This window comes from Aythya marila, assembly GCF_965140915.1.
Source record: "Aythya marila genome assembly, chromosome: 14".
Taxonomy (NCBI): domain Eukaryota; kingdom Metazoa; phylum Chordata; class Aves; order Anseriformes; family Anatidae; genus Aythya; species Aythya marila.
Window position 1 is genome coordinate 19,907,748 of NC_139055.1, and position 27,697 is coordinate 19,935,444.

The 27,697-nt window shown below is 40.0% G+C and overlaps 1 protein-coding gene across 2 annotated transcripts in view; it reads left to right on the forward strand.

The window, feature by feature from the left end:
- KDM3B (lysine demethylase 3B) overlaps window positions 1-27,697 on the forward strand; it is a 56,634-nt gene that overhangs the window by 22,231 nt on the left and 6,706 nt on the right. Inside the window, exons 8-21 of one of the 2 annotated variants that reach the window (XM_082771513.1) lie at window positions 1,789-3,034; window positions 3,691-3,892; window positions 5,280-5,494; window positions 6,542-6,694; window positions 8,718-8,825; window positions 8,914-9,041; window positions 10,188-10,467; window positions 11,438-11,694; window positions 13,031-13,297; window positions 21,698-21,869; window positions 24,611-24,701; window positions 24,787-24,917; window positions 26,579-26,698; window positions 27,171-27,310. In XM_082771513.1, the coding sequence (XP_082627639.1) occupies window positions 1,789-3,034; window positions 3,691-3,892; window positions 5,280-5,494; window positions 6,542-6,694; window positions 8,718-8,825; window positions 8,914-9,041; window positions 10,188-10,467; window positions 11,438-11,694; window positions 13,031-13,297; window positions 21,698-21,869; window positions 24,611-24,701; window positions 24,787-24,917; window positions 26,579-26,698; window positions 27,171-27,310 (3,510 nt within the window). The remainder of the gene's footprint in view (window positions 1-1,788; window positions 3,035-3,690; window positions 3,893-5,279; window positions 5,495-6,541; window positions 6,695-8,717; window positions 8,826-8,913; window positions 9,042-10,187; window positions 10,468-11,437; window positions 11,695-13,030; window positions 13,298-21,697; window positions 21,870-24,610; window positions 24,702-24,786; window positions 24,918-26,578; window positions 26,699-27,170; window positions 27,311-27,697) is intronic. The other variant, XM_082771514.1, reaches the window with a different exon arrangement.

Genomic DNA, 27,697 nt, shown 5'->3' on the forward strand with positions numbered 1-27,697 from the left:
CCACTGGTTGTACCAGAACAGAGCTGGTGTCTGAAAGATACCCTGGCACCAACCTAAGCCCCCCTTTCTAATGGGCTGGTCCAGCTTGAAGTTTGCTGACTCTTGGGGAAGATACATGCCTGAAACAGTGTCTGGGAATAAAAGACACACACTCCCTCCAAGAACTGCTGCCACAGGGCAGGGTTGTCCAGCCCCCCGATCTGGCTCTGGTAACTGGCACCAGTTTTCACTTGCATGCATGCAGGTCTCACCAGTAGCTGTCACTTAGTCCTTACAGCATGCAGAGAGAGAAATATTTAAGATTTAATAAGAAAACATAAGATAGGACAGACTGCAGTGATCAGGCACAGGGCTCAGCCAGACAAGTGCACTTAAAAGCTCTTATGCCCTTTTTCCTCCTACCCCTCCTCTTTGTGCCTCCTTGCCCCCCCCTTTGCCTGCACACCCCTTTGTGGGTTTGTAGAGCGCTACCAACTCTCACACCCTTCCCAGTTGGGGACCCCCTGGTTAACAGTCTTACCAGGTGCAAAGTGCTGCTTGATGTTCCTGCAGTTTCTATATAGTCTGTCAGTTACTGTGAGTGGGAGGTTTGTTTCTTTTAATTGTCTGTTTCTTTTGTTAGATCTGTGTATTTTGTTTTCTGGCTTTTCCCTTTTTCCTTAATTTCCAAATTGAGGAGGCCCTTCATCAGATAACCTCACTGGAATAAGCATCTTCACACTGTCGCTCACATGCCCTCATCAATTACTGTGACTGCCCAGGTTTTGTCATCACTGCATCACGTATCAATTGTTGGTCAGCCTTGTGTCCCCTTGCGTTGTTGTTTATGGCATCCTCCCTGTCTTATTATCCCTCGTTGCATTGGAAAAGGGCCTTTACTCTTAAAAGAGGAGACATTCTCCTTCCACATACTCTTACAGTGAATATTCTCTATGACTGATGAGATTTCTAAGTTGAAATTTGAAGAAAAGGAAGAGAACCAACAAGTTAGTCACAGAATATAATCACAGTAAGATTGACTGTGAGAATTGAAAAATCTGAATAAATTGAGAACAATAGAATATTCTGTTTCACAGTGATGGAAACTTGCAAGTAAGAAATTTTTTCAATTTTTAAAGATGATAAAAAATTAAGCCTGTTGTGCTTAACCTCTACTGAGCAAATCCCCTAGAGAGCACCACTTAAGCACCTGTGTGCCAGTCAACAGATGTGCGGCTGTCATCAGGAACAGGCTATTCAGTAACTGCTAGAGGTGTTTATTTAATTAACTTCACAAACTAAGTTAAGTATTTTAAGGGTGCTGGTTAAGTAGAAGCTTATCAGGATGATCCTGGGTGGGGGAGGGTGAGTACTGAAACAGTGAATGGTTGAAAGGACAAATTTGCTGTAGGAGAATGACTGAAAGGTACTTTCAATTAAAACTCTCCAGTGATTTGAAACAAAACAGCATTTTAAATTGCTTGTTTTTCCGTGAATTAGGCAAATGCATCTTGTGTCTCACTTTTGTTCTAAAGCACAAGTCATTATGTGTTCATTTTTTCCATGTGTCTTCAGTACATAACAGACACTTACCTCATTATTTTCAATAGCTTGTAAGTAGGAAAAATTATTCTAACAATCATTAAAGAAGTCTGTTCATTGTAAGCAGTACTTCTACTAGATTTTTTTAATTTTTTTTTTACTGCAGGTGGGTAAGAAGAATACTAGTTTTGTAATTAGACCAACCAAGGTACTGTTGAATCAAATAAGAATCTTTTATTAGGCTAATGCTTTTTAATTTTGTTTCAGAATTCTCGAAATTCGCTTTTGGCTTCTTCTGGATTTGGAGTCTCTCTCCCAAGTGCTTCCCAGACCTTGGTATTTGGGGGTGGAAGAGGCCAATCAAATGGAGTAGTGACTCCAGAAAGCAAGTCTTCTGGGTTTACTTTTGGTTGTAGTACTGGACAAGAGGCTCAGAAAGATTCTGATCTTTCCAATAACTTGTTTTTTCAATGCATGTCCCAAAATCTACCTTCCAGTAACTACTTCACAGTCGTTTCAGAGAGCTTGACTGAAGATGCCTCCAGTCGGGACTCATTCAAGCAGTGTACAGAGAATGTGGGTGCTGGGACCTGCAAAGGTAAAATTCTTTCAGCGGACACTAAACCAGGAGCCCAGTCTGGCAGTTCTGTGGAGCGGAAGCTGCCTGTGGAATCCATGCCCACCCTTACTCCAGCCTTTTCACGAGGCCTGTTGAATACTCGCCCCTCAGATAGTCATGAAAACTTATTTTTACAGCCCCCAAAGCTATCAAGAGAGGAACCCTCAAACCCTTTCCTGGCATTTGCTGAGAAAACAGAACTTAGTCCTTTCAGTGGCTTTGCATCTTCATCTCAGACAGGGGTTTCTACTCCATCTACAGCTGTGGGTCATAAGGCTACTTCTGGCTGGCCAGAATCACTCACATCTACAGACTCTTGTCTAGCTAAGAAGAAAACCTTGTTTATAACAACTGATTCCTCAAAGATGATCTCCAGTACTCCTTGTTCAACAGTTGCTGTTGGTGTTCAGAGTCCTTCCACCATAGGGAATGGCCGTTCCAGCTCACCAAGCAGTAACCTGACGCAGCCCATTGAGATGCCCACACTTTCCTCCAGCCCAACAGAAGAAAAACCAGCTGTTGGGCCTGGCCAGCAGGACAATCCTCTTCTGAAAACATTTTCTAATGTGTTTAGCAGGCATCCACCTGGCTTTTTCTCTTCACAGTCTGAATTTCCACAAGAGAACAAAGCCCCCTTTGAAGCTGTGAAAAGATTCTCTCTGGATGAGCGGAGCTTGACATCCAAACAGGACTCAGACTCCAGTACCAATAGTGACCTATCAGATTTGAGTGACTCTGAAGAACAGTTGCAAGCCAAGGCTTGTATGAAGGGAATCCCAGACCACTTGATGGCAAAGCTAGGTCCCAATGCAGAACGCAATGCTGAATTGCTGCTGGGGAAAGGAAAAGGGAAACAAGCCCCAAAGGGCCGACCTCGCACAGCTCCCTTAAAAGGTGATAGCTTGAATGTAGGTTGTCTTGGATATAAAGGGGTGGGATACTTGTATTTCTCCTGTATGATGAACTATGTGAAATAGCCACAGGTGTAAACCTCATTTATGCTGGGTAGCCAACATACAAGATATTTACAAGGTTAAAGTTTAATACTTCTTGTATGCAAATTAATGTGTTCACTTTGAGAATTGTTTAAGCATATATATGTCTGGACAAAACTGTTACACTGCAGACTTGGAAACATTAGATTCTTTTTGTGTGGATTTGTTAATTTTACTGCTAACTTACATCCTAATTAAAAGTACCAACTGTTAGTCTTTGATGATAATGGGCTGTAGGTGTTGTCTAAAGCAGCTGATTGTTGTGTTGGGATTGAGAGCGAAAGCTGGAATGTCTGTAAGTAAATGCTGTTTGGTACTTTGTGTAGCCCAATTTAACCAGATGACCCTTCCTTTTACAAAGGCTTTTTACTTTTAAAATAACTGTGGTTCTGGTGCATGGAAGACTAATAGAAGCTTGTCTGCTGAAATGATCAGTCTTACTGGTTTGTCATGGGTATGAACGTACAGATTTCTGAAAATACGTGTATTGGGGCCAGTATCATTTTGCTGTTTCAGTTAACTAATGAATTTTTACTTCTACTTTGCCTCACCCAGTTGGCCAGTCGGTACTGAAAGACATGAGTAAGGTGAGGAAGCTGAAGCAGTCAGGTGAGCCTTTTCTCCAGGACGGCTCTTGCATCAATGTAGCCCCACATCTGCACAAGTGCCGGGAGTGCCGTCTGGAGCGGTACCGCAAATTTAAGGAGCAAGAGCAGGATGACTCAACTGTGGCATGTCGCTTCTTCCATTTCCGGAGGTGCTCAAATCCTTCCTTCCTTCATATGTAGTTTATACGCAGACCTTGGACCATGTCCAAGCACAAAGTATTTGTGTTTTATTTAATTTACTTGCTTGGGTACAATAGTGAAGATTTTGAGTATCTTGCATTTCCCTGCATCACCTGACTGGTATTTCCTTGCTCAGGCGGAGAGGTGAGGGAAGAGCTGTTGCTGGAATGTACAGCTTACAGCTGTGTGACAGTAGGAGAAGTGTTAAATCCAGCCTTAGGAGATGGAATTTGCTTTATTGGGTAATAGTTTTTGTATGCAGTAACTGTTCTTTTGCTCTGTCATAAGGAGTTCAGAACAGAGAGAAAATTTTAATTTAGTCAAGTGATGTGATATTGCCAGCATGAACGAGGCTGATGTTTGACTAGGTTTTGTAAGTTGAGTACAAAACTGATTTCTAGGAGCAGGCTGCTGCCTGTATTTTCTCTGTGTACTACGTATGTTCCTTTGCAGTTCATGTTTCTCTTCATCTTCCTTATCTGCCTATTGTAGCAAGCACAAGGCATCATTTGAAAAAAGATGTTTACTCGCTTTTGGACATTTAAAGGATGAAGAAAATTTTTAGTATGTGCCACCCATAAGGATTATAGCTGCTGCTCTTCCTGAACTTGTTAAAAAATAAACTATCTTTGCGATTAAAATCAAAAATATTTTTTGCTGAAAAATAAAGTTACTTTTAATAATGTCAGGAGACATTCAGGCTTCTCTAAGTTACATTGTTATACCTTTTACCACATGAAGACTAGGAGCATCAACTGCTACTGATAGAACAGTTGTCTCATATCTGGGGAGAACAGTGTCAAGAAGAGTAGGTACAATAAGGATTTTTGTCTTTTCTAATGTGAACTGTTAGAGCAGTTGTTAAGTGCAAGCATTACTAGCCAGAATTGAAATACTGGTTTCCCAAGAGTTCATAGAATCATAGAATCATAGAATATCCTGAGTTGGAAGGGACCCTTCCCTGAGTTGGGAAATAACTTTCTACTGAGTTAAAATAGAGAACGAACCATGCACAATTTTACAAGCAGTATCATGCAGCAGCCCAAATAATTTTAATTTTATCATCTCGTTCTATTAACAGTATAGAATTATACCAATCTGTAACAATCTCTCATGTGGAATTTCACACCAACACATACTGGGACCTGGGCATCCCTTCTGGTGGGTTTTGCAGCCATTGCCTTCATGTACCTTATTCTCTTCTTTATTTGGATTTGCATAATAATTTTACTGGCTGTAAATTATTGTACTGTAACTCAAGCCTTTTTCCCCTTTCCGGATCTATATTTTGACATAGATTGCATTATAAATTAATTAAAGGTGGTTAACAAGCTTACTTTATCCTCTTTTCTGCAGGCTGATATTTACCCGGAAAGGTATTCTACGAGTAGAGGGTTTCTTGAACCCACAGCAGAGTGACCCTGATGCCATGAGTCTATGGATTCCTTCCTCCTCCCCTGCAGAGGGGATTGATTTGGAGACTTCAAAATACATCCTGGCCAATGTTGGAGACCAGTTCTGCCAGCTTGTTATGTCAGAAAAAGAGGCAATGATGATGGTGGAGCCACATCGTAAGCTGGGTTTTTGATGTGTTTTTTATCCATCTTCTGTGTGTGACATATACCATGCAATGGAAGAGTTAAATGAGTAATATAACTTTTTGTCAAAACGCTTCTCCTCTTCTTCAAACAAGAAGGCTATATTCACTTCTTTTGGGTGTGTGTAATTTTGTAAATGCTATGTAATCCCACCAGAATTTGGGATTTTTCGTTTGGATCAGTGCAGCCTTTCTACAAGGAAAGCTAACGGTAACTTTCTGAGACATCATTTGTTGATTGTTCAGTAAACAAGTGCAGAAATTAGCTGATCCATGCTCCTAAGAAAATAGAAGTGAACACTTTTCATGTTGACGAGCTCCACTTTAATGAGCATCTTTTTTTAATACTTCAGTCTTATTATACTCCAGGGACATCACATAAAAGCACAGGGTTTTCTGTGTAGAGAACAGCACACACATTCAGCGTGCAAGTACTCAGCTAAGGAACTAGTTGACAGCATTGCCACTAAAAGGGGTAGTGTGTTTGGAAAAAATTTCCTCAAGGTATCCGGTTCAGCCTGTCATATTGATTGCTCTGTCTGATTTTTCACTTTAGTTCCTGGAACTTATGAGGGCATCCATTTGGAGAGGACTACTACTTCAGCAGATTTCTTAGTTCAGAATCCAAAGAACTGATAGTCATCCAATTAATGAAATTTAAGACTCATTCCTTATAGTTTTATATGTTCACGTTATTTGTTCATAAAGCTAGCAGTTTTACAATTTTCCTGTAACTTCCATGAAGTTCAGACTCTACAGAGCTTTGTGAGGTGCCCCATTTCTCTGTAGTGTGTGTTTTGGGATTTAACCTTACAACCTCTTAGAAATGGGGATTTTGGTAGTGTCAAAGGACTAGCAACTCAAAGAGTGTCTCTGGATGTAAGAAGTATGTGTTTCTATACTCTGCCCCCAAGTCATGTTTCTGTGAATTGCTTGTCAATGTTACTGTGATATTCTCAAATTAGATGAGAGAAATGAAAAATGTCAAAGCAATGATTCCTAATGTTCCTTCTATTTTTAGAGAAAGTGGCATGGAAGCGAGCAGTACGTGGTGTGAGGGAAATGTGTGATGTATGTGAGACAACACTCTTCAATATTCATTGGGTTTGTCGCAAGTGTGGGTTTGGGGTCTGTCTGGACTGTTACCGGCTGAGGAAGAATCGTCCACGTAGTGGTGAGTACTGGATTTTTTCCTTACTGTCATCTACAAAACAGCTGGCTTTCTGTGGGGATAGTTTCTGGGAAGTTGATTAAGCTTTTGTAGGAAAGTTGGTAAGTATCAATGTGGGAGTCTGTAAGTTTGGAACTTTAGCACAGCTGCCTTATATGTTGCTGTTCCATTCTCTATTTCTTTAAATAACTGTATTTTATCTATTTGGTTAGAGTTTTATGTTAAAATTGTGACATCAGTAGGCATATGTTGTGTACTGAGAAAGACTGCTGTCTAGTTCCATCTTTTCCTCAGCTAAAGAAGAATTAAATAATACTATGTATGCCTGGTCTGAACCATCACAAGATGGACTAGTAAGCACACACTATAGAGAACCACTTCCTGTACAAAGGAGTTTTTGGAATGTTTTCTCTTTTTGATTCCTTAATGCTTTTTTAATTAAGGAAAACTTCAGTAACTTTGATTTGTAACAAATAGGGAGATAATGTTTTTGCAGAAGTGAGTATCAGATGTTTTTGTGTATATTTGTATTGAGACAGCTTTGGTAGTATGGATGCTGACAATGGCCAATCTTAATAAATGTAAATCTACTACTGACAGTTACGTGACTCTATGAAGCAGATGTACAAAATACTAAAGATAGTGAGTACTGCTATCTGCCTGTTAAAATAAAGATTCCTGAAAGCACTGAATTATCAAAGCAATGGGTTTTAAAATTAGATAAAACTTCACCCCTATTTTTGTATAAGGAAGAAATTACTGCCAGAACACACCGGAAAAGTGCGAAAGAGTGTACCAGTCTTTAAGATGTAGTTAACCAGGGTATAATGGAAATAATTGAAAGACAGTAAGTAGAATAGTGTTTTTGTTTTTTTTTTTTTTTTTTTTGCATTTTGGCACTGTACATGTTTGGAAAAAGCATTTGGGACTGAATATGCCACTGACAGAATGTGGTATAAAGATTTTCATGATTCAAGGGCAGTGGTCCTTTAACACCTTCTCTCACATTATAAAATATATATCCTTATCCATGCTAGGTTAAAATAAAGATGTCTTGGGCACATGGGAAGTTTGTATTTGTTGGTGTACAGAGGAGGGTCAGTACAGAAAAGATCGATATTTCACAGTGACATATAATTGTGGTGTGTGTATTGCTTATGAACAGCTTCCTGAAAACAGTATCCTAATTCTCGTTTATTAGTAAGTCTGAAATTTTGGGATGGGCCAAAATGGACAACAGAGGCATTACCTTAATACAATTACTTGCCTCAAGAGGCTTCAGAACATTGTGATGTAGAAACAACCTGTGCAGATAAAAGGTCTAAAGGGACCCTGAAATGAAGTTGTATATCATAGAATCATTCAGGTTGGAAAAGGCCTGTAAGATCATCCAGTCCAACATTTAACCTAGTACTGACAAGTCCACCACTAATATGATCCTTTTAATCTTCTACTCCCCTTTTACTGCATTTTTAAAGGAAGAGAATGGTGTGCAGTTTATGCAGCAATGTCTATGTAGGCGCAACTTGGTTTAGAATCTGAAGTAATATATATTTGTCAGGCTGCTTTTCAATCTATTTATTTGTTACTTTTTAGATTTATTAAGCAGATATAGTCACAAGAAGGCTTAGTTTCTTCTTCCTTAAACTGATATGCAAATACTTGTGGAAAAGTTTGGGAGATGATGACGTTAAAAGTTAGAATTACTGTACAACTTAGGAGAGTGATACGAGAACAATGGTGATCTCAAAAATTGAGGAAAGAAGCAAACACTTCTAGGTGATAGAAAGTAGTGAACTCCTTTGATTGTGATGAAGGGAAAATTAACGTGGTAGCTTCATTATCTGGATGCAAAGAAGTTGCTGTGTATCATGTGCTAATGATCTGTTTTTATAATTTATTTCTGAGATCCCCAGGTTAATCTTCTGCACTGTAAAGAATCTGAAGAAACAATATTGATGCATTGTATTGTAAAGTTCTAGTGACTTTTTTAATAAGTTTACTTCTTTGTATGTCTTTATTCCAGAGACAGAGGAGATTGGTGATGAGGAAGTGTTCTCATGGCTGAAGTGTGCAAAGGGTCAATCTCATGAACCAGAGAATCTCATGCCAACACAGATCATTCCTGGTACAGGTAATGCTTGAAACTTGAAAATTTATAGTTAAGGCCTTGTTTTTAGATTTCTTTACATGTGATATTAAAAATCTAAACTTTATTCCAGCCCTTTATAATATTGGAGACATGGTTCATGCAGCACGAGGCAAATGGGGTATTAAAGCCAATTGTCCGTGTATTAATCGGCAGAACAAGTCAGTGTTGAGACCAGCCGTCACTAACGGAATATCACAGGTATGTAATCTTGGGCTGTAATCACTTTGTTTGACACTACATTTTAAAGATCTATTAAAATGTTAGATTGTTTAGGCTAATCTACTGTGAAACACACTTTTTCTTGGTGTGTGTTAGAAGTGTCTTGCCTAAGCAAAATTAATGGGATTAATTTTTTATTAATTAATAGGATGCTTTTCAGGGGCGTATGCTGTAATTGTTATTTACCAAATGGATATCACAGAATCATCTACATTGGAAGAGGCCTCCAAGATCATCTAGTCCAACCTCTAACCTAACACTAACAAGTCCTCCACTAAACCATATAACTAAGCTGTAAATCTAAACATCTTTTAAAGACCTCCAGGGATGGTGACTCCACCACTTCCCTGGGCAGCCTATTCCAATGCCTCACAACCCTTTCAGTAAAGAAGTTCTTCCTAATATCCAACCTAAACCTCCCCTGGCGCAACTTTAGCCCGTTCCCCCTCGTCCTGTCACCAGGCATGTGGGAGAATAGACCAATCCCCACCTTGCTACAGCCTCCTTTAAGGTACCTGTAGAGTGCAATAAGGTCACCCCTGAGCTTCCTCTTCTCCAGGCTGAACGAGCCCAGATCCCTCAGCTGCTCCTCGTAAGACTTGTTCTCCAGACCCCTTACCAGCTTCATTGCCCTTTTCTGGACTCGCTTGAGCACCTTGATGTCCTTCTTGTAGCAAGGGTTTGATCTAATCCTTCTTATGTATAAGTTTGAGCAGGAAGCCATTCATATTGATGCTCTATCTTAAAACAATCCAGTGTGAGCAGTTTGCAGTTTACAAAGTATACTTTGTTACGTTTCGTGAATGTTATGCTGAATCTAGAGGAGTTTTGTTACTGCTCACACAAAAATCCTCCTGTAAAAAGAAAATATAAAAGTCTGGGCTTGCATTAAAAAATTTGCTTAGTAGTACATGGTAAAGTTCATGTCACAGTGCAAGGTCTAATATACAGAGATGACAAGCTTCTGTACTCTGCTGCTACATAAGCGCAAAGGAATTCTTCTGTTAGCTTGAAGCAAACAAAAAAAAAACACAAGAAAAACAGTGCTTTAGATAAATAAAATGTTCTCAAGCTGAACTCTTCCCTTTGTTCAGCATTTAGCAGATGTTTATACCTTTGTTTTAGCTTCCGACTGTAAATGCCAGTGCATCAGTCCCTGGAAGTGAGAGCACCTTTTCCACTGGAGCAGGGACAGCGGGAGCAGGGCAGCTAGAAGTGGACAGTGTACCAAAATCTGAAGCAAATGATAGTAGGACAGAAGAACCTGCAAAAACAGAGACATTATCAACCAATAACACTGCTGAAACAAAGACTAACAGACCACTTTGTCCAGAAACAGCCCCATCATCTGCCTTACACTGGCTTGCAGACTTAGCAACACAAAAAGCGAAAGAAGAAACAAAAGGTGAGCAGAACACGTGCATTATGGGGTTGGAAATAAAAAATAAACAATAATGTGCTGCTTACTTGCTATTCTTTGTGAGAGTGTACATTCTTAAATAGAATGTTTTTTCTTTGCCTCTGGAAGCAGATTTATTTTTTTTTTACAGGCTTAAGAATATGGAAAACTAGGAAGATGATATTGCTGAAAATAAAAAATACTGTCTTGTCACTCCCAGTTTATCTCAGTGCTGGTTCTTGAGTTTATTTTCTAAGTAATAAGCAGCTGGTATCCTGATGTAAAGTGACAGTAATTAATTTCAGATGTAGATCTGTCAGTTTATGAACTATTGAAGTAAACAAAGCTGTTCAATGTGCAATCTGAAGAGTGCATTTCCTAAGAATATAGAGATTAGAGCCTACCTGAGTCAAATGAAAGCTTAGAACTTCTTTAAATACTCGATAGACTGAGAGTGTGATTTCCAGTATGAAAGTAATTCTTTATAATATACACCTCAGAGTTGTCAAAGGTAGCATGACTAAAACAGAATTATTCCTGTCCACATGTCTAGTAGAAACTGCTTTATATGTCAGTCTTAAATGCTCTTGAATTTTTGCAGTGCCTAGCAACTGTAATATTTTGACTGTAGTTAAAATTTGAAATATTTTATATCGAAACATTAATTTGGAATGTCAAGGAAATATTTTTAATTAAGCCTGTTACAAAGTTATGGCTTCTTGTACATCAAACACTGTCAGATCAGATAAACTACTGTGCTACTCGAAACCTTAACTAACAGGCTGCTAAGAGTAAAATCTGTCTGATCTGATGTCTTTGTCATTCTCTTCAAGGTGTCCATTCACTGTTGTGGTGATAATGTACCAAAAAATTATGTCAATACCATATTTAATGCAAGAAGAACTCATTTCAGAGGACTTTATGGTCATTTGAAATTTGCATTTTTTTTCCCTTCATTTTGATATTTTTCTTGCAGAATCAGGATCACTGAGGTCAGTGCTTAGTAAAGAATCCCACTCACCCTTTGGATTGGATTCCTTCAACTCCACTACAAAGGTTTCCCCACTAACCCCAAAGCTGTTTAATAGCCTGTTGTTGGGCCCAGTGACATCTAGCAACAAAGCAGAAGGCTCCAGCCTCAGAGATCTGCTACACACAGGGCCAGGAAAGCTTCCTCAGGTCCCATTAGACACGGGAATTCCCTTTCCTCCAGTCTTTTCTGCAGCTTCTACGGTAAGCGATTTTGTATTCCCTCAACAATGTCTGTTATAGAAAAGAATTTTGTGATGATCTAACAGTTTTAATCTAATTTTTTTTTATATCATCTTATTCTCAAATGTTGAAACAAACGTAATATCTAGCCAGGTCCACCACCCCACAAAGTTGTAGAGAATTTTGATGTTCATTGTTAGTTTGTAATTTGGTTTGCTGATGTGGTGGAGAAGCTATTTCTTCCCAGAGACCAAGAAAGTGAGTTACGTATAGCCTTTAAATTGTTTAACTGATGATCAACATCCCTGTAAAAGCTCACTTTAAAGTGGATCTTTAAAAGCATTGCAAGAGCATACTCTCCAAAAAGACAAAAACTTGTGAGCAAATCAGTTCCTTAAAAAGCTTAAATGCCTTCCAAGTATATATAAGATTGTAAATGAATGTAAGATGTGTTTAGTATTTCTAGAGGCTTGTTTTGGAATAAAGACACTTTGTTTCTCTTTAATTTGATTTGGAGGAAATAACCTTAAAAAAAAAAATAAAAACCAACAAATCAATGGTGCTTGAAATGCTTAAAAACATTTAGTTCAAGAGAAGGGAACGTCCCCTGGGATTTATTAAGACTTAGGTCTTCCCAGAAGACTTACTCCAAAAGCCCAGGCAGATAGAATGAGGGAAGATGATGAAATGGCTTGTCTCATAGCAGATTTTTTTTCCTACATGTTAAATTTGGGGAATGGAACCTTAAAAATTGTTCATGTTGTTTGCTATTAGTAGAGGGAACTGCAGCTCTAAGGGAAAACATGTCACTGCTACAGGAAATTGAATCCAAAAATACTATTTTCTCCTCTCATCCCTGAGTACAAGCTCCAATGTTGTGATCACATTTTAAAGCAAGTTATTCCTGCAAGGCATGAGAGGGCCTGTCTTGGTTTGTATCTCTGTCCTCGCAACTGTATGCATTCTCTCATCACCTTTAATCAGATTTGTTGTATGCTTTATTTTTTTCACTTTCTTGACCTCTGGTCTTCCAGTATAAGAGATGTAGTTAAGTTGTTGCCTCTATCAACAAAAGGCATTTAAGTTGTTTCTGTTACGACCCCCATCACTTTCTTATTACTCACATTCCTGTTCAGGAATCCTACAATCTGCTTGTAGCAGGTTATTTTAAACTTTACCATAGTAAAACAGGAGCATATCTGTTTCTGTTCTTACTGGATATATGCCTGTGTCTGCTGATTTGTTTACTGCTGAATATTTTTTTTGATAGCAAAATGTTCATGACTGAAAGCTGAATGAGAGCAGATAATGTCTGCTGTTGCAAGATGAAACTTACCTCTGGGTTTACATCTTCTAGGGGGCCAAAGGTAAAGCCAGCCTGCCTAACTTTTTAGACCATATCATTGCTTCTGTGGTGGAAAATAAGAAGACATCTGATGCTGCGAAACGAGCTAGTAATTTAGCTGACACGCAAAGAGATGTGAAGGAAATGGTAATGGGTTTAAATGTTCTGGATCCACACACTTCCCACTCTTGGCTTTGTGATGGTAGGCTCCTTTGTCTTCATGATCCTAGCAACAAAAACAACTGGAAGATCTTCAGGGAGTGTTGGAAACAAGGCCAGGTGGGTGATGACAAATTGCCAACCTTTATGGCTTAGAAGTATCCTGACAGTTTAATCTCTACCTTTGTTAATGTATCCATTCAAACTTTGGCCAGTTGCTCCTGGGTGCATATGATGAACAAGGATTTCAACCGTAGCACTGTAAACAGGGGACACAGCAGCCCTGTCCACTCCATGCTGAACTGACTCAAGTACATGTGTTGTTCTCAGCTTGACAGCCTTTTAAGTTGTAGTGTGATTTGTGCTGAACCTGCTCTGCCACAGCACGTTAGTGAATCCATTTCGATTCCTGCATGCATCCTGCAGGGATCTACCCCATACTTGATGCTTTATAGCCTCAGGAAAAGGTCCATTCTTTCCAGCTGCAGCATGTACAAGAATACAGGTGCTGCATGAAACAAGTTCTGCCAGAATTTTGGGGTATAGTGATGGCAGTGACTCATTTTTAGCCTGCAGCCTGTATGAACCCAAGTATTGGTTTGGATTCAGCATCTCATGTGTTGAGCACTCTACTGAGTGGTCATTGACTGATGAGGTCTTCAGTCAAGAGAGAAGACTTAGACCTGCTGCCAGTATATAGCCACTGTTTCAGATTTTAGTCCATAGTGCTGCAGTTCTTAGACTTCTCCAGAGAGTCATTAATATTGGCCTGGTCAGGCAAGCTGAAGCTTAAGAAATGTAACTGCTGCTACTCGGGAAGCGTACCCGTAGCTCTGACAGATTCTGGTGTCCATTAGTGTTCAAACTGTGTTCTTAGCATTTGGTTCCAAAGCTACCTCTGACACTGTTACCTTCACTTACTACTCGGAATTGAGACCCTTGGTGCTAGATTGGTATGTCCCTTATCTTCTCTTCTGGGGAGGTTCTTGTTGACAGCTGTTCTGTTGTTATTGTTCTAATATTCTTGGAACTAACGTTCTTTACTTATTTTGTGTTGCTCGCAAGACATACATGCTGCTGAGCTGTGACAGAGGAGCAGATCAGGCTTCACATTCCTCTTTTGGAACTCAGAGTCTATTCCTGCCAGTGGAAGAGTACTTCCCAGTTAACTTTAGCATGTCCCATGGGGACATTCTTTGCATCCACTAGGCACATGTATAACTAGCATGTACCCATGAGAACTGCAAAGAGGCTTGTGCCACCACCAACCACAGGTCAACCAGTTCTTTTGTTGACTTCACTAGTCAGCTACTAATAAGTGTTAGGGGCTACTGTACCTCCCTTGTCTGACTAGAAATGCAGCCTGCTGGTGGTATTGCCAGCTTTCCCTCTAATTGCAGTTGTCTTCTTGTCCTCCTGGATTCTTCCCAGAGTGCACAGGGACCTCATCTTTTTTGAACCTGTTGCATCATTCTGAATTATAATTTCTGATCAGTTTTTTTGCACTCCTGTGTTGTCAGTCATCTGCCTGTCTTGGCTAAGAGCTGTTAAATTTCTGGTCAGTATGCTCTGGCAATTTTCTCTACTCTATCTGTCAGCAAATAATATTCTCCTCCTGAAGAGGATCCTAAATAATTTGGCAGCTACTGACAAAACACTTGCTCATCAGTATCTGTGCAGATTAAACTGGCTTTATCACCAGAATCAAGATGCTGCATGTGTCCATGAGGTCCTTAATTGTTAATGAATCTTGAGATTCTCCTGATGGAGTCTAGAGATGGGATTACTGATTTGCTGTCAGATGAATGTGTAACTTCCAGTGCGCATCACCTTCTAAGCTGGTGCAGACTCTGAGACTTTGGCCACAACAGTCACGTTTATATACTGTTTGTGAACCTCTGTTTTAGGCTTTTCCCCCAAATGTGCTAGGGATGATTTTTGCATGATTTTATCATTCCGAGGCCCCTTTCATAGCAGCAGTCCCATCCTTATTCAGGGATTCTCCAGTGATGTTGCATTCACATGAGTTTACTGCTCAAAGGCAGAAAGCAAGCTACTTGGAACTCTCTTACTCCTGCACCAGACAGAGCAGGTGACCCAGGTGTTGCTGTTTTAGCAAGGTCATTTTAAACAGAATTTCTGAGAGCAGAGATTCTCTCAACAAACTGTTTTATCACAGTTCTCTTTCAGCTGAATCCACAGCCCAGGTGCCCCTTTGAAAGTGAAGTCAAAGAACATGAATTCCACCCCAAAAAAATCACCTTCCCTTTTCCTGTTCTGTGGGTTGAAAAAGGCTAATTGGAAAGTCTTAAATATCCCCTGGCCCCATAAATGTTCCCTAGGCACTAGATCTGAGTCATATGAAAATCTTAGCCATGGTAGCATCCCAAACTGGTAACAGAAAATTATTTTTTCTTAATGTTTGGATAACAAATGGCACTCCTAGTGTCATTCAAGATGAGCAACATTTTTCAAATACTGTCTTAGAAATCGTCAGAGATAAGTTAAACTATGTCTTATCCCAGGCTTTACCAGAAGACCATAGGATTACTTCTTTTTGGAGCTGCTTTTCCAGAGCGTTTCGCTGTCCTGAACGCAGTTCTTGCTCAACTGGGGATACCGTCACATGATTCTTATCCTTATAGAAACATGCTCTTTTCTGAGTTCTTGTACTAGGTGCTCTCTCTCTCCCGCTCGCCCCCTCTCTCCCTTTAAGGTGGTGTTGGAGGTTTTTCTTTTCTGCCTGTTTTTTGAGAGCAGTTATGGCACAAAATGTCTTCCAAACAAGTCTACTGTCTTTTTATCTTGCAACCCTACCAGTGTTCCTCACTTGAGGGAGAGCATTTTCTTTCTTTCATGGGAAATTCTCTGCTTAATAGCTGGAAGGGTTCTACTAGGTTAAATAGATTTCTGTTCTTCTTGTTATTACGTTCAAATGCTTAAGTGAATACAGCAGGGAACAAAATATGTCATTATTTGCCCGGGCTGAAGAAAACTAGCTTATCCATCAGCTTAAAGTCTACCTGGCAGGAGTTTCCACCCATCCTGTGAAAGGTACTGTGATTTCTTCCTCATCCATGATCCTTATTTTTCTGTAGAATATGATTGAAGTCTATCCAAATGTTACAGCCCTTACTGGGATCAGGGAATATATTTAAATTTGGGATTAACATAATCTGCTCTGTCATTTTAGGGAAGTTTGCTACTTGTCAGGGACTTACATATTGGACATGGTAGAATGACTGCCAAATCTTATCTGGCCCTCAGACATTTACCCCCCTGCTGCTTTTCCATATTGGCACAAACAGTACTGGGGAGACCTGGACAGTATCAAGAGTGAATATATGGCTCTGGGATTACTGGTCAAAGGCATGTGGGCCAGGTGGTTCTCTCAGTCTTGCCAGTGAGGGAGAAGTACTTGAAGAAGGATGGACTGATCCTGCAAGCCGTTGTTTGTGTGTCTGGTTTTGACAACAGGGCTTTGGGGTTTTATTGTTACAGGAACGTTTTTGAGCATCAAGGACTTCTTGGAAGACTAGCAGGATAAAAGCATCTTTGCTAACAGGCTGGCCACTGTGATTAGGAGAGCTACAAACTAGGAATGACAAGTGAGGGAGAGGATAGCTTTGAGACACAGAAAGGACTTAGTTGGCTGGGTTGTCAAACAAGCTATGTGGGGTGATGTGAACAGGAAGGCTTTCATACTCAACAAAACAGAAATGAAAGGGGGTCCACCTCAAACCTGTTCCAAATAAGGAAATGTCTATATCACAGCATTTTGAGGAAACCTCTCATACCATTTCTTGGAAATCAACAAGACCTTTCTGAAGTGCCTGCACACTAAATGCATGCATTGCGAGGAAGAATTAGCATGGGGTTGCAGGGCCACAGTCTCATTGGTGTAACAGAAGTGGTGGAATAACTCACACAAGAGTACGGCAAGGGATAGGTACAGACTGTTCAGGAAGGACAGGCAAGAAAAGCAAGGAAGGAGTATTGCTGTTTGAGAGACCAGCTGGAATGTGTGAAATTGCATGAGAATGGATGATGAGCCAGTTGAGAGCTTATGGGTCAGGGTTAGCAGGTAGACTGGACTAACATGAGTAACATGATTATTAATATCTGCTATAGACCACCTGATCAAAAGGAAGTGATGAGGCCTTCTTCAGACATTCATACCATCATCAAACAAACTGATGAAGTACGAACTAGATAGGTGGGCAGGGAGGTGGGTTTAAAACTGACCAAAGTGCCATGCTCAGAGATTCGAGATCACTAGCACAAAGCCCATCTGGAGGCCAGTTGCTAGTGGTGTACACTAAGAGGTCAGTATTGGGTTGAGTACTATTTTATGGAGTCACAGAATGGACGAGGTTGGAAGGGACCTCTGAAGGTTGTCTAGTCCAACCCCCCTACTGAGCAGGATCGCCTAGAGCACCTTGTGCAGGATGGGATCCAGGTGGGTTTTGAATATCTCCAGAGAAGAGATACAGAAGAGAACAGGCAACCTGTTCCAGTGCTCTGTCACCCCACAGTAAAGAAATGCCCCCTCATATTCAGTCGGAACTTTCTGTGCTTCAGTTTGTGCCCGTTGCCTCTCATCCTGTCACTGGGCACAACTGAAAAGAGTTCGGCTCCATTTTCTCAACACCTTCCCTTCAGAAATCTGTGTACATTAATGACGTCTCCCTTCAGTCTTCTCTTTTCCAGGCTAAACAGCCCCAGTTCTTTTAGCCTGTCCTTGTATGACAGGTGCTCCAGTCCTCTAATCATCTTAGTAGCCCTCCTCTGAACTCACTTCTGTAGTTCTATGTCCCTTTTGTACTGGGGAGCCCAGAACTGGACAGAATACTCCAGTTGTGTCCTCACCAGGGTTGAGCAGAAGGGGAGGATCACCTCCCTCGACCTGCTGGCAACACTCTTCCAAATGCAGCCCAGGATACCGTTGGCGTTCTTGGCCACAAGGGCGCAGAGCTGCTCTCCAGCAGGTCATTCCCAGCCTGTACTGGTGCTTGGGGTTATTCCTCCCTAGGTGCAGGACCCTGCACTTGCCCTTGTTGAACTTCATGAGGTTCCTCTCAGCCCAGCCCTCCAGCCTGTTGAGTTCCCTCTGAATGGCAGCACAGCCCTTTGGGATATCAGCCACTCCTCTGAGTTTCACATCCTTATTAATGACCTAGATGCATGGACAGACTTCAGCAAGTTTACAGACAGTAAAAATTTGGGAACAATGGCTGATACATGAGATGGTTGTGCTGCTATTAAGGCAGACCTGAAGGCCAGAGAACTGGACCAAGAGAAATCTTCTGACTTTCAACAAGGGGAAATACAAAGTCCCGCACCTCAGGAGGAGTAACCCCATGTAGCAGTACTTGCTGTGGGCTGACCAACTGGAAAGTAGCTTTATTTAGAGGGACTTTGGGATCCTGGTGGATGACAAGCAATACATCCTCACAACAGAGAAGGCCAATAGCAATTTTGGGCTGCATTAGGAAGAGCTTTGTCAGTGTCAAGAGAGGTGGTCCTTCTACTCAACACAGGTAAGGCCGCACCTGGAGCAGTGTGTCCACGTCTGTGTTTCTAAGTATGAAAGAGACATGGATTTACTGGAGCAAGTCCAGTGAACGGTCACAAAGATGATTTAAAGGACTGAAGCATCTTTCAGGTAAGGAGAGGCTGACAAAGCTGGGATTATTCTGGCTGGACAAGAGAAGTTTTGCTGGATTGTGTGGAAAATCATATCAATGTGTATAAATACCTGATGGGAATGTAATGAAGAAGAGGGAACTAGACTCTTTTCAGTAGTGCACATGAACAGGACAAGATGCAGTGGGCACAAATTATAAAAAAGAGAAGCTCAACCTGAACACAATAAACAGTTCTTCAGTGAGTGTGCTCAAATACTGGAAGAGGTGGCACCGAGAATTTGTGGAGTCTTCATTCTTGGAGATACTCAAAGCCCAACTGGAGATGGTCCTGGGCAACCTGCTGTGGCTGACCCTGATTGAGCAGGGAAGCGGAGTTGGACTAGATGTTTTCAAGAGGTCTTTTCCAGACTCTGTGGTTTTGTTGTTTTGTTTTTTTTTTTTCCTTTTTTTTTTTTTTCAGAAGTTGGCAGGACTGAAGTAACATGCCCTTTTTGTTTTCTTAACCTTCAGTCTTCTGGAGTTGAGGTTTCATTGCTGCTTTCTAGATCTTAAAGGCTACGTGATAATATATTTGAAAAACAAAGCCACTTGTGTTATTCCCAAAGGGTGTTTTTTTTTTTTTTTTTTTTTTTTTTTTTTTTCCCCTTCATGGAGAATTTTGAATGAATAGGCATTGTCATTTAGGGAATAAAATGGGATACCATCCTGTTAGAGGCCTTCACAGAACAATCCAGCTGAAGCAGTGTTTAGTTACTGGGGTGTTCTAAAACAGTGTATCTTTACAGGTGCTTGCCTCTAGCTTTTTGGATATCTTTGCCTAGAACTCTGATGCTACTAGAATGTCTAGTGTCATATGTGCTCCTCAGGATTGTACTTAGCTCTTTCTTCATGTAAATAAAACCAAGGTCCACCTTCGAATCATTGCTAATGTGTAAGGCCCAGCTTGAAGTTAATTCAGCCTTTCACAGACACGTGAACTGTCATTTGAACGTAGGTAGCAGTAAACCTAAAGTTTTTCAGGTGGCATAGTCCATGTACAGTTTATTTTTTTCCCCTCTTAAGTCTTGCAACTCTAGTGATTGCAGTAAAGAGACTGAGACCCAAGTCGTCTTAAACTTAAAAGTCTTTGGCCACTGTTCGGAGGATTGTCTGATATACCTTTTTCCTAGTATTGTTAGTTTAGGAAACGCCTTGAGCGTTTATGGGGAGAGGCCACTCAAATTTTGGTTTGGATTGTGTGTATGTGGTTAGTCTAAATATCTTAAAACTCATTTTGCAAGTAAACAGGTGCTTTTCTGCCCCTTGATTTTGTACTAGAGAGTTAATGATGAACCATCATTGTATGTAAGGAATGAGGGAACTAGTTTAAAAAAAAAAAAAAAGGAAACGAAATCATATCAGAATATGGAAGTTTCATATCAGTTTGTTTTAATACAAATGCAATTTCTAGTGGTAGTGGCATTTGTGCTTAAACAGCAGGGTTGGTGGGACTCAAGACAATTCCACAAGTAGATTGACCTAGGATTGCCAGGCCTCCACCCAGCTGCTCTCCCTCTTCTACAACAGGACAAGAGCAGAAAGTAAGATGTAGCAGCTTGTGGGTCAAGGATAAAGACAAGGGAGATCAATTACCAGTTACAGTCACAGGCAAAACAGATGCAACTTGGGAAAAAATAATTTATTGCCAATTAATAACAGAGTGAGGTGATGAGAAACAAAGACAAAACTAAAGCACCTTATCTGCGCCCACCCCTCCTTCTTTCTAGGCTCAACTTCACTCCTTCATTCCTGCCTCTTCTACCTCTTGCCCCCACACTTAGTGGTGCAGGGTGACAGTGAACGGAGATTACAGACAGTTCATAACACTTGATCTCTGATTCTCCTTTCTCCTCACCCTTTTCCTGTGTTCCAGTGTGGGGTCCCTCCCATGGGATGCAGTCCTTCATGAACTCCTCCAACATAAGTCCTTCCCATGGGCTGCAGTTCTTCAAGAACTCCTCCAGCATGGATCTTTTCTACAGGATGCAATCCTTAAGGATTGCTTAAGGACTGCTCCAGTGTGGTGGTTCCTTATCGCCGTAGTTCCTTGCAGGAAGCCTGTTCCTGCATGAGCTCCTCTCCATCGGGTTGCATTTCCTGCCAGGAGCTTTCCCCAGCTTGGGCTCTCCATAGGCCACAGCTTCTTTCAGGCCAGATCCACTTGTATCACTGTGGGCTCTTCCACAAGCTGCATTGTGGAGATCTGCTCTGCTATGGTACGCTACAGGCTGCAGGGGGCAGCCTGCTTCCACCATGGTCCCCTCGAAGGGCTGTGCGGGAATTTCTGCTCCGGTGCCTGGAGCACCTCTCTCTCATCTTTCTTCACTGACCTTGGTGTCTTCAGGGTTGTTTCCCTCACATTTCTTTTTCTCACTCCTTTCTCACCTCTGCGTATTGTGTTTTGTTTTGTTTTTTTCCCTTTCTTAAATACATCACAGAAGTGCCACCTGCATTGCTGATGGGCTGTGTAGTGTTCCTGTCCTGTGCCTGGTCAGAACTGTCCATGTCTGGCACAGGGCAGCCCCTGGTCTCATCTCACAGAGACCGCCCCTGCAGTCCCCCAACTACCACAGTCTTGGCTTGTAAACCCAAGACACTTCCCTTAGTAAGTCTAACAGAGCATTGCTTCTAAGGTAACTGCACATTGCCTGGAACTGAAGCTTGCTCTGATTCTGGCTGTATGTTTGATGAACAAAAAACAGACATGGGTGAAAACAGATTTGTGGTGTCCTTTATAAAATAGTAGTCAGGAGTCTCAGCTCTAAAGAACGTTTGGCTGCATGTGTAAGAAATTTGGTTACAGTGGAGTAAGCATGCATCTTTGTATTCTCAGCCCGTGCTGGTATCTGGTGTCCATAAGAAGTTGAAGTCAGAACTTTGGAAACCAGAAGCTTTCAGCCTGGAGTTTGGAGATCAAGATGTAGATTTGGTGAACTGCAGGAACTGTGCCATAATTTCAGACGTGAAAGTGCGTGACTTCTGGGATGGCTTTGAAATAATATCTAGTAAGTAATATCTATGGCTGACAAGTTGAACTGAGCAGTCTGTCTTGCTACCTTCAACTGCCCCTTTTCCACATGTTTTCTTAAAAAAAAAATAATAATAATAAAAAAAAAAGTTATAAATCTCATCCAAAGAAGCCATTGCTCCTTAGATGTTGCACACCCTAGAAATTATTTTAGTGAAGATGAAGTCCGGGTTGCTAAAGAAAACTCTGACATGTTATTTTGATATGTCAAAAGGTGATCCATTTAATGGGAAACTATTTTTTTGAACTTTCCTCAGTGAAAGTAATCATCACTTACCATTACGAAGACAGTAAGTGACTTGACAACCCTTGCTCCACTTCCAACTTCAACATTTGTTTTAAAACTAAAGGAAATCTGCAAAGCTAAAACAGACTGAAGGTTTTGAAACTAAAACTTAGACTTGATCCATCGCACCAACTAAATAAAATACTTTGTAATGTTAAGTTTATATAAATTATGAATAGCAGTGCTGTATGAGTGTTTCATGTGATAACACATTATTAATGCTTGAGTTCTGCTTTGAGAAATCCTTCTGTCAAGTGTGCATGTGGAAGCTAACCAGTTAAAATTCCTGGGGATAAAACTGGTCCATCTTCCGCTGGTCAGATTAAACAGCTTCTGAAAAGCAGGGAACACTGTTTTAGATTGTACACACCTGTATCAGCGTGGTCTTATATTTGCACATTTGTTGTGACGGTTTGTTGCAATGCTGTTGATTGTAGAACCGTTATCTATAAAGTGGTTTCCATGTTCACTGCTATGTGTACATAGGAAATATGTTGAACTGTTGGACAGTTTAATGGAATGCTTATTCAACAGCAAACAAGGTTATAGATTTTTAGACCACCAATATTCCCTTCCCTAGTCGTGTCTAGTCAAAGAATTGACAATTCTGGGCTTTTAAAAATATGGTTCCAAGTATACAGTCTTGTATTTTGTATCAGTAAATTTCATGCTATTCCCATTATTACTCAGAAGTAAATGGCCTAGAGGGATATAACGGTATAGTCTTTCTCTGTATTAACTGTAATTGGCAAACTTTACAAACTTTTTTTTTTTTTGCCAGGGTAATTTGTGAAAGTCGAATTATCTTCAAGTAATGTTATTTCTAGTTTGTCTCTAGATAGGTCCCTTTTAGCAAAATCAACTGTTGAATTCCTTTCAGACAATGCCTTTACCATACTTTGTATAAGACAAGTTAGGGATTCAGGTTGGAAAACCTTATTATTTTAGCAAGTTTATTTTAAATACGTTTTATTTATTGTTTTTTTCAGCCAAATGCAATCTCCAATTTAGAAGATGCTGACTTACAGAAAAATTGGGAATTATATAATGATTTTGGCTTCTCTGCATTACATGAATTATAGTTTTCTCAAATATGTGGATTATTTTCTCGTACTGTCATTTAGCTATTGAAGAGATGCAGAACAGCCTATTAATTTGGAGCTGGTTTTGAGATGATCCCTTAATTATGCTATATGATAGTTTATTTTAGTTAATTTTAATCTTTTGCTACTTACTTCTAATATCTGTGAGTTCTAAGTGGACTTCTGGCAGTTCTAACTTTGTTTGGACCATTCTTAGACTCGGCTTTCTTTGCTGATTAGATTTCTGGATTTTTTTCTGTTTCATATAATTTATCAGATCATTATGTTCTCCAGGTAGCTGTTCATTCTGTCCTTTCCGGGTAGCCTTCCTACAAGTTTCTTACCCTTGCTTGGAACAAAGATCCTTGATGAATTCAAAATCTCGAATACGGGAAGTTCTGAAACATCTTTATGTTTAAGTCCTTGAGCTTTTCAGTTCACTTGCCTCTCTAAAATGCCTAGCTCATCAAAATTTTATTTTGTTTACATCTGTCATTTTGTTTTACATATTTGCAGTTCTTCATTTAAAACAAATCTTTTTTTTTTATATTGCAAACTAGTGCTGTTTTCTGTAGCCTGTTAATTTATTATGCAGAAGTGATTCACAGGCCTCCAAGTCCTAGTTTCTTTTTACATACTTTCTCTTCCAGTGCTGTCAGCAGCTCTGCTAGCTTACACAGTCTGATTTTTGTTTGTCTGACAATCTACCTTGCTATGGTAGAAAAAGGAGATGTGGAGGTAGCAGACTGCAATCAGTCCTGTTTTCCATCTGATGATTTCTTCTAGAGTTGTGAAGAATCTGGTAAAGAGTGAACTCTGATTCCTCTGTATGTTTTATGCTTAGTCTTCTAAGCTGCAACATGTATGCACTTAATGCTTTCATAGCCATTCTAGCATCTGAGGCAAATAGCATTTGATGCTGAAACTAAAGTCTGTCTTCCTCCGTAACTGCCTGGTATTTAGCCTTTAAGCATGGTGTATCGTGGTTTCTTGTTTTATACTGAGGTTAGGATTGATTTCAGAGCATTAGACTTTGTTAAAGACAGTAAGATAAAATGCTTTGAAAAGCTTTTTTTCAGAGCTGAATAAAAACTTTCTTAAAATTTAGTAGCTGTGCAAGATCTGTTAGACTTCTGCTGTAGATAATGATATGACTGCTGTCTAATTGTTACACTGTTATTTGGTTGTATTATGATAATATTTGGGAGTGCCCCCCCCAAAAAAAATCAGGACTCATTTTGCTGTGCAATGTAAAAGATCTTGCTACAAAAAACAAGTAGCTTAAACAGGGTCATGTGTTGTGGTAAAAAAAAGATACGACACGAATAAATCTTAATATGTTTCTTACAGAGAGGCTCAGGTCAGATGATGGTCAGCCAATGGTACTAAAGTTAAAGGATTGGCCTCCAGGGGAGGACTTTAGAGATATGATGCCTACAAGGTAAGTAAACCTTAGCAGCAGTGCACTAGAGATACATTGACAGTAGAGCATAGGAAAGCATGTTTTTTTTCTCTTTGCTCTCTAGGTTTGAGGACTTGATGGAAAATCTTCCTCTTCCTGAATATACCAAGAGGGATGGAAGATTGAATTTGGCCTCTAGGCTGCCAAGCTACTTTGTCCGTCCCGACTTGGGTCCCAAAATGTACAATGCTTATGGTATGTGAGAGTATTTCTGAAGATGTTGATTTTTGTGACTTTCTGTTATTTTTGGGGCATATGCAAGACTGTGGCATTAATCAAAACTTTGAGAACTTATCCTATAGCACACTTCTGTTTTTTTTGCATTCTTCCTGTGATCTATTCCTATGCTAGTCCTCTGATTCTTATGTGTGTCTTTTTTTGTGTTGTAGCTACCAAGCAATGTGATATAAGTTTGCAAACAATTATTATTCAGTACATGTAATAAGCGTAATAGTGAGACAGGATTCAATGAAAAGTTAGTATATTTTTGAGATCAAGTGCTACAGTTGAAAGGAAAATGGGTTAGCCAGTGGTTAAATGGGCTTAGCTTTGGCTTGAGGGAGGCCTGTCTTGGAGCTGGCTAGAACTGTCAGTAGTGCAGAGCAGCCCTTGGTCTCATCTCGTAGAGGCCAGCCCTGCATCACCTTGCTACCAAAACCTTGCAACGTAAACTCAGTAATTTTTTTTAGTGCTCTTTCAGTATTTAAGATACAGGGATGCAGTGTTTTTTAAGATTTTGAATTCCAATTGTATATATATGGCTCGAGTAACAAGTCCTCTGAGGACATGAAATATTTATCGTTTCATATTTTTGCACAACTGTATGACTACAAATAAAGGATTTAAGAAGTGGAGGGGGGGGATTACGACCTTAGGTAAATTGAGTGTTTTTTTTTCAATATTTAAAGGTGTCCAACGTTTTGGTTTATGTATTATTTGACCCATAAGTTGAGTGATGAAGGCTCTACACCAAAGAGCCTACACCTAGTTAAGCAATATAAAACTAAGAGTGCAGCAAGAAGCAAAGCAGTAAGTAAAGGTTAATTTTTCTTTGATACTTGATACTCCCAGAGGAGATGGTAAAACCAAAAGTAGAGAGAGTGCCATTGAAGGATCAGAGGAAGAGAGAGTCTTATGTGAGAAAGTGAAAGAATTGAGCAGTAAAAATTTGAAGTCTCATTCTAGTCTCATTACTCATAGCCCCTTTAGAGGAATGAGTATAAAGGTATAAGCACTTGAGAGTCTACAGGTGTTTTCCTTTACTCAATTGTAATCTGAATTGTTAACAATGATTTGGACAATAACTACTGTGACTTCAGTGGACCACATGGATTTTACAGCTAAGAAAAAATCCTTAACTGCTGGAGGTGTATACTTGTGACAGTCCAATGATGTGATACGCACAGGATGTTGCTAATGCTAGTTATGGCAGCTGAGGTTTCTCTTGTACCACCAAGCAAAGGAAGTCAGTGCCAGAGAACACGTAGGTAGGTAGTATGCCAGAGAATGCATACTACCTACCTGTATTACAAAAGCAAAGTTCCCTACTGTAGATTTTATAAATGACCCTCAGGGAGACAAAATTGTTGAGTACAAATTCAGTCTGTTTTTAAAATGCTTGTTTTCTCATGATGGGTTGAACTATACTTGCTGCTTCTATTTAAAAATAAAAATACTAATTTTCAGTAAACTTTTTACTTATGCCATATATGACATGAAAATTACTACAGCTGCTCATTGACATTGGTTTCTGCTTTCATTGCTGCATAAAGGCAGCAGATTAGAGAGCTTTTTCAGTAAGGTTAATTTTTTAGAATCATAAATAGGATCTTATTTTATTTTACACTATTTTATAGGCTTAATCACTGCAGAAGATAGACGAGTGGGTACTACAAACCTGCATTTGGATGTGTCTGATGCTGTTAATGTCATGGTGTACGTTGGCATTCCCATTGGGGAAGGAACCCATGATGATGGTAATGTTTGAGGAAAGATGTTTTCAGTCCGTTAAAAATCAATTGTGTATGTGAAACTATACTTTTTATTGCTTAAGCTTATCGTAACTGAGAGACATAACCCAAATATTTTTGTTATATATTTAGTTTGCTACATCTGCAGCATATATTTAGAAGTGCAGTAATATTTCATTGGTTCCCAACTGTCAAAGAAGCAGAGCTTTCATGGAAATTAGACACATGTGCCTCAAGAAAGTAGGAGAAAGGTTACTTTTTCTTCTCCTTATATTTGAATAATTATAGGTAGTTCGGTTTGAATTCATGACTGAGTTTTCTGACTAGCTGTCAATTGTCACACTTCCTGAATTTTAAGGTGAAGCTTGAGGCACTTAGAAAGGGTGCTCTAATGCAGCAGTTGCAGTGTGGCTGTCTCAAAAGTCTACTTCCTGTAAGCTTCACAATCATATTGGTTTCATGTGGATTCCCCTTTCAGAAGTTTTGAAAACAATTGATGAGGGAGATGCTGATGATGTAACAAAGCAGCGAATCCATGAAGGAAGAGAAAAACCTGGAGCACTGTGGCATATCTATGCTGCCAAGGATGCTGAAAAGATAAGGGAACTTCTCCGGAAGGTATGTTTTTGACAAAGTCTTGAGCCTACATGTTATCTCGACAAGCTTAATTATAGCAGCTGAATGATACAAATTGCTATTGACATCGAGTGCATACATATTTTTAAACTGTCTTTGAGGACATTATTTTTTTTTTCCACAGGTTTTTAGCCTGGTCTAGGATCTTCATGCTAATTACTAATGTATATCATGCTAGTTAAGACCTAGATGAACTTGATGAAGTAGCATCTGTCGTGGTTCCACTCGAGTGGGCAGCCGAGCTCCACCACAGCCGCTCTCTCACTCCCCCTCCTTAAAGAGGAATGGGGAGAAAATATGTGAAAAGGGCTCAAGGGTTGAGATAAGGACGAGAAAATCACGCAATAATTATTGTAGCGGGCAAAACAG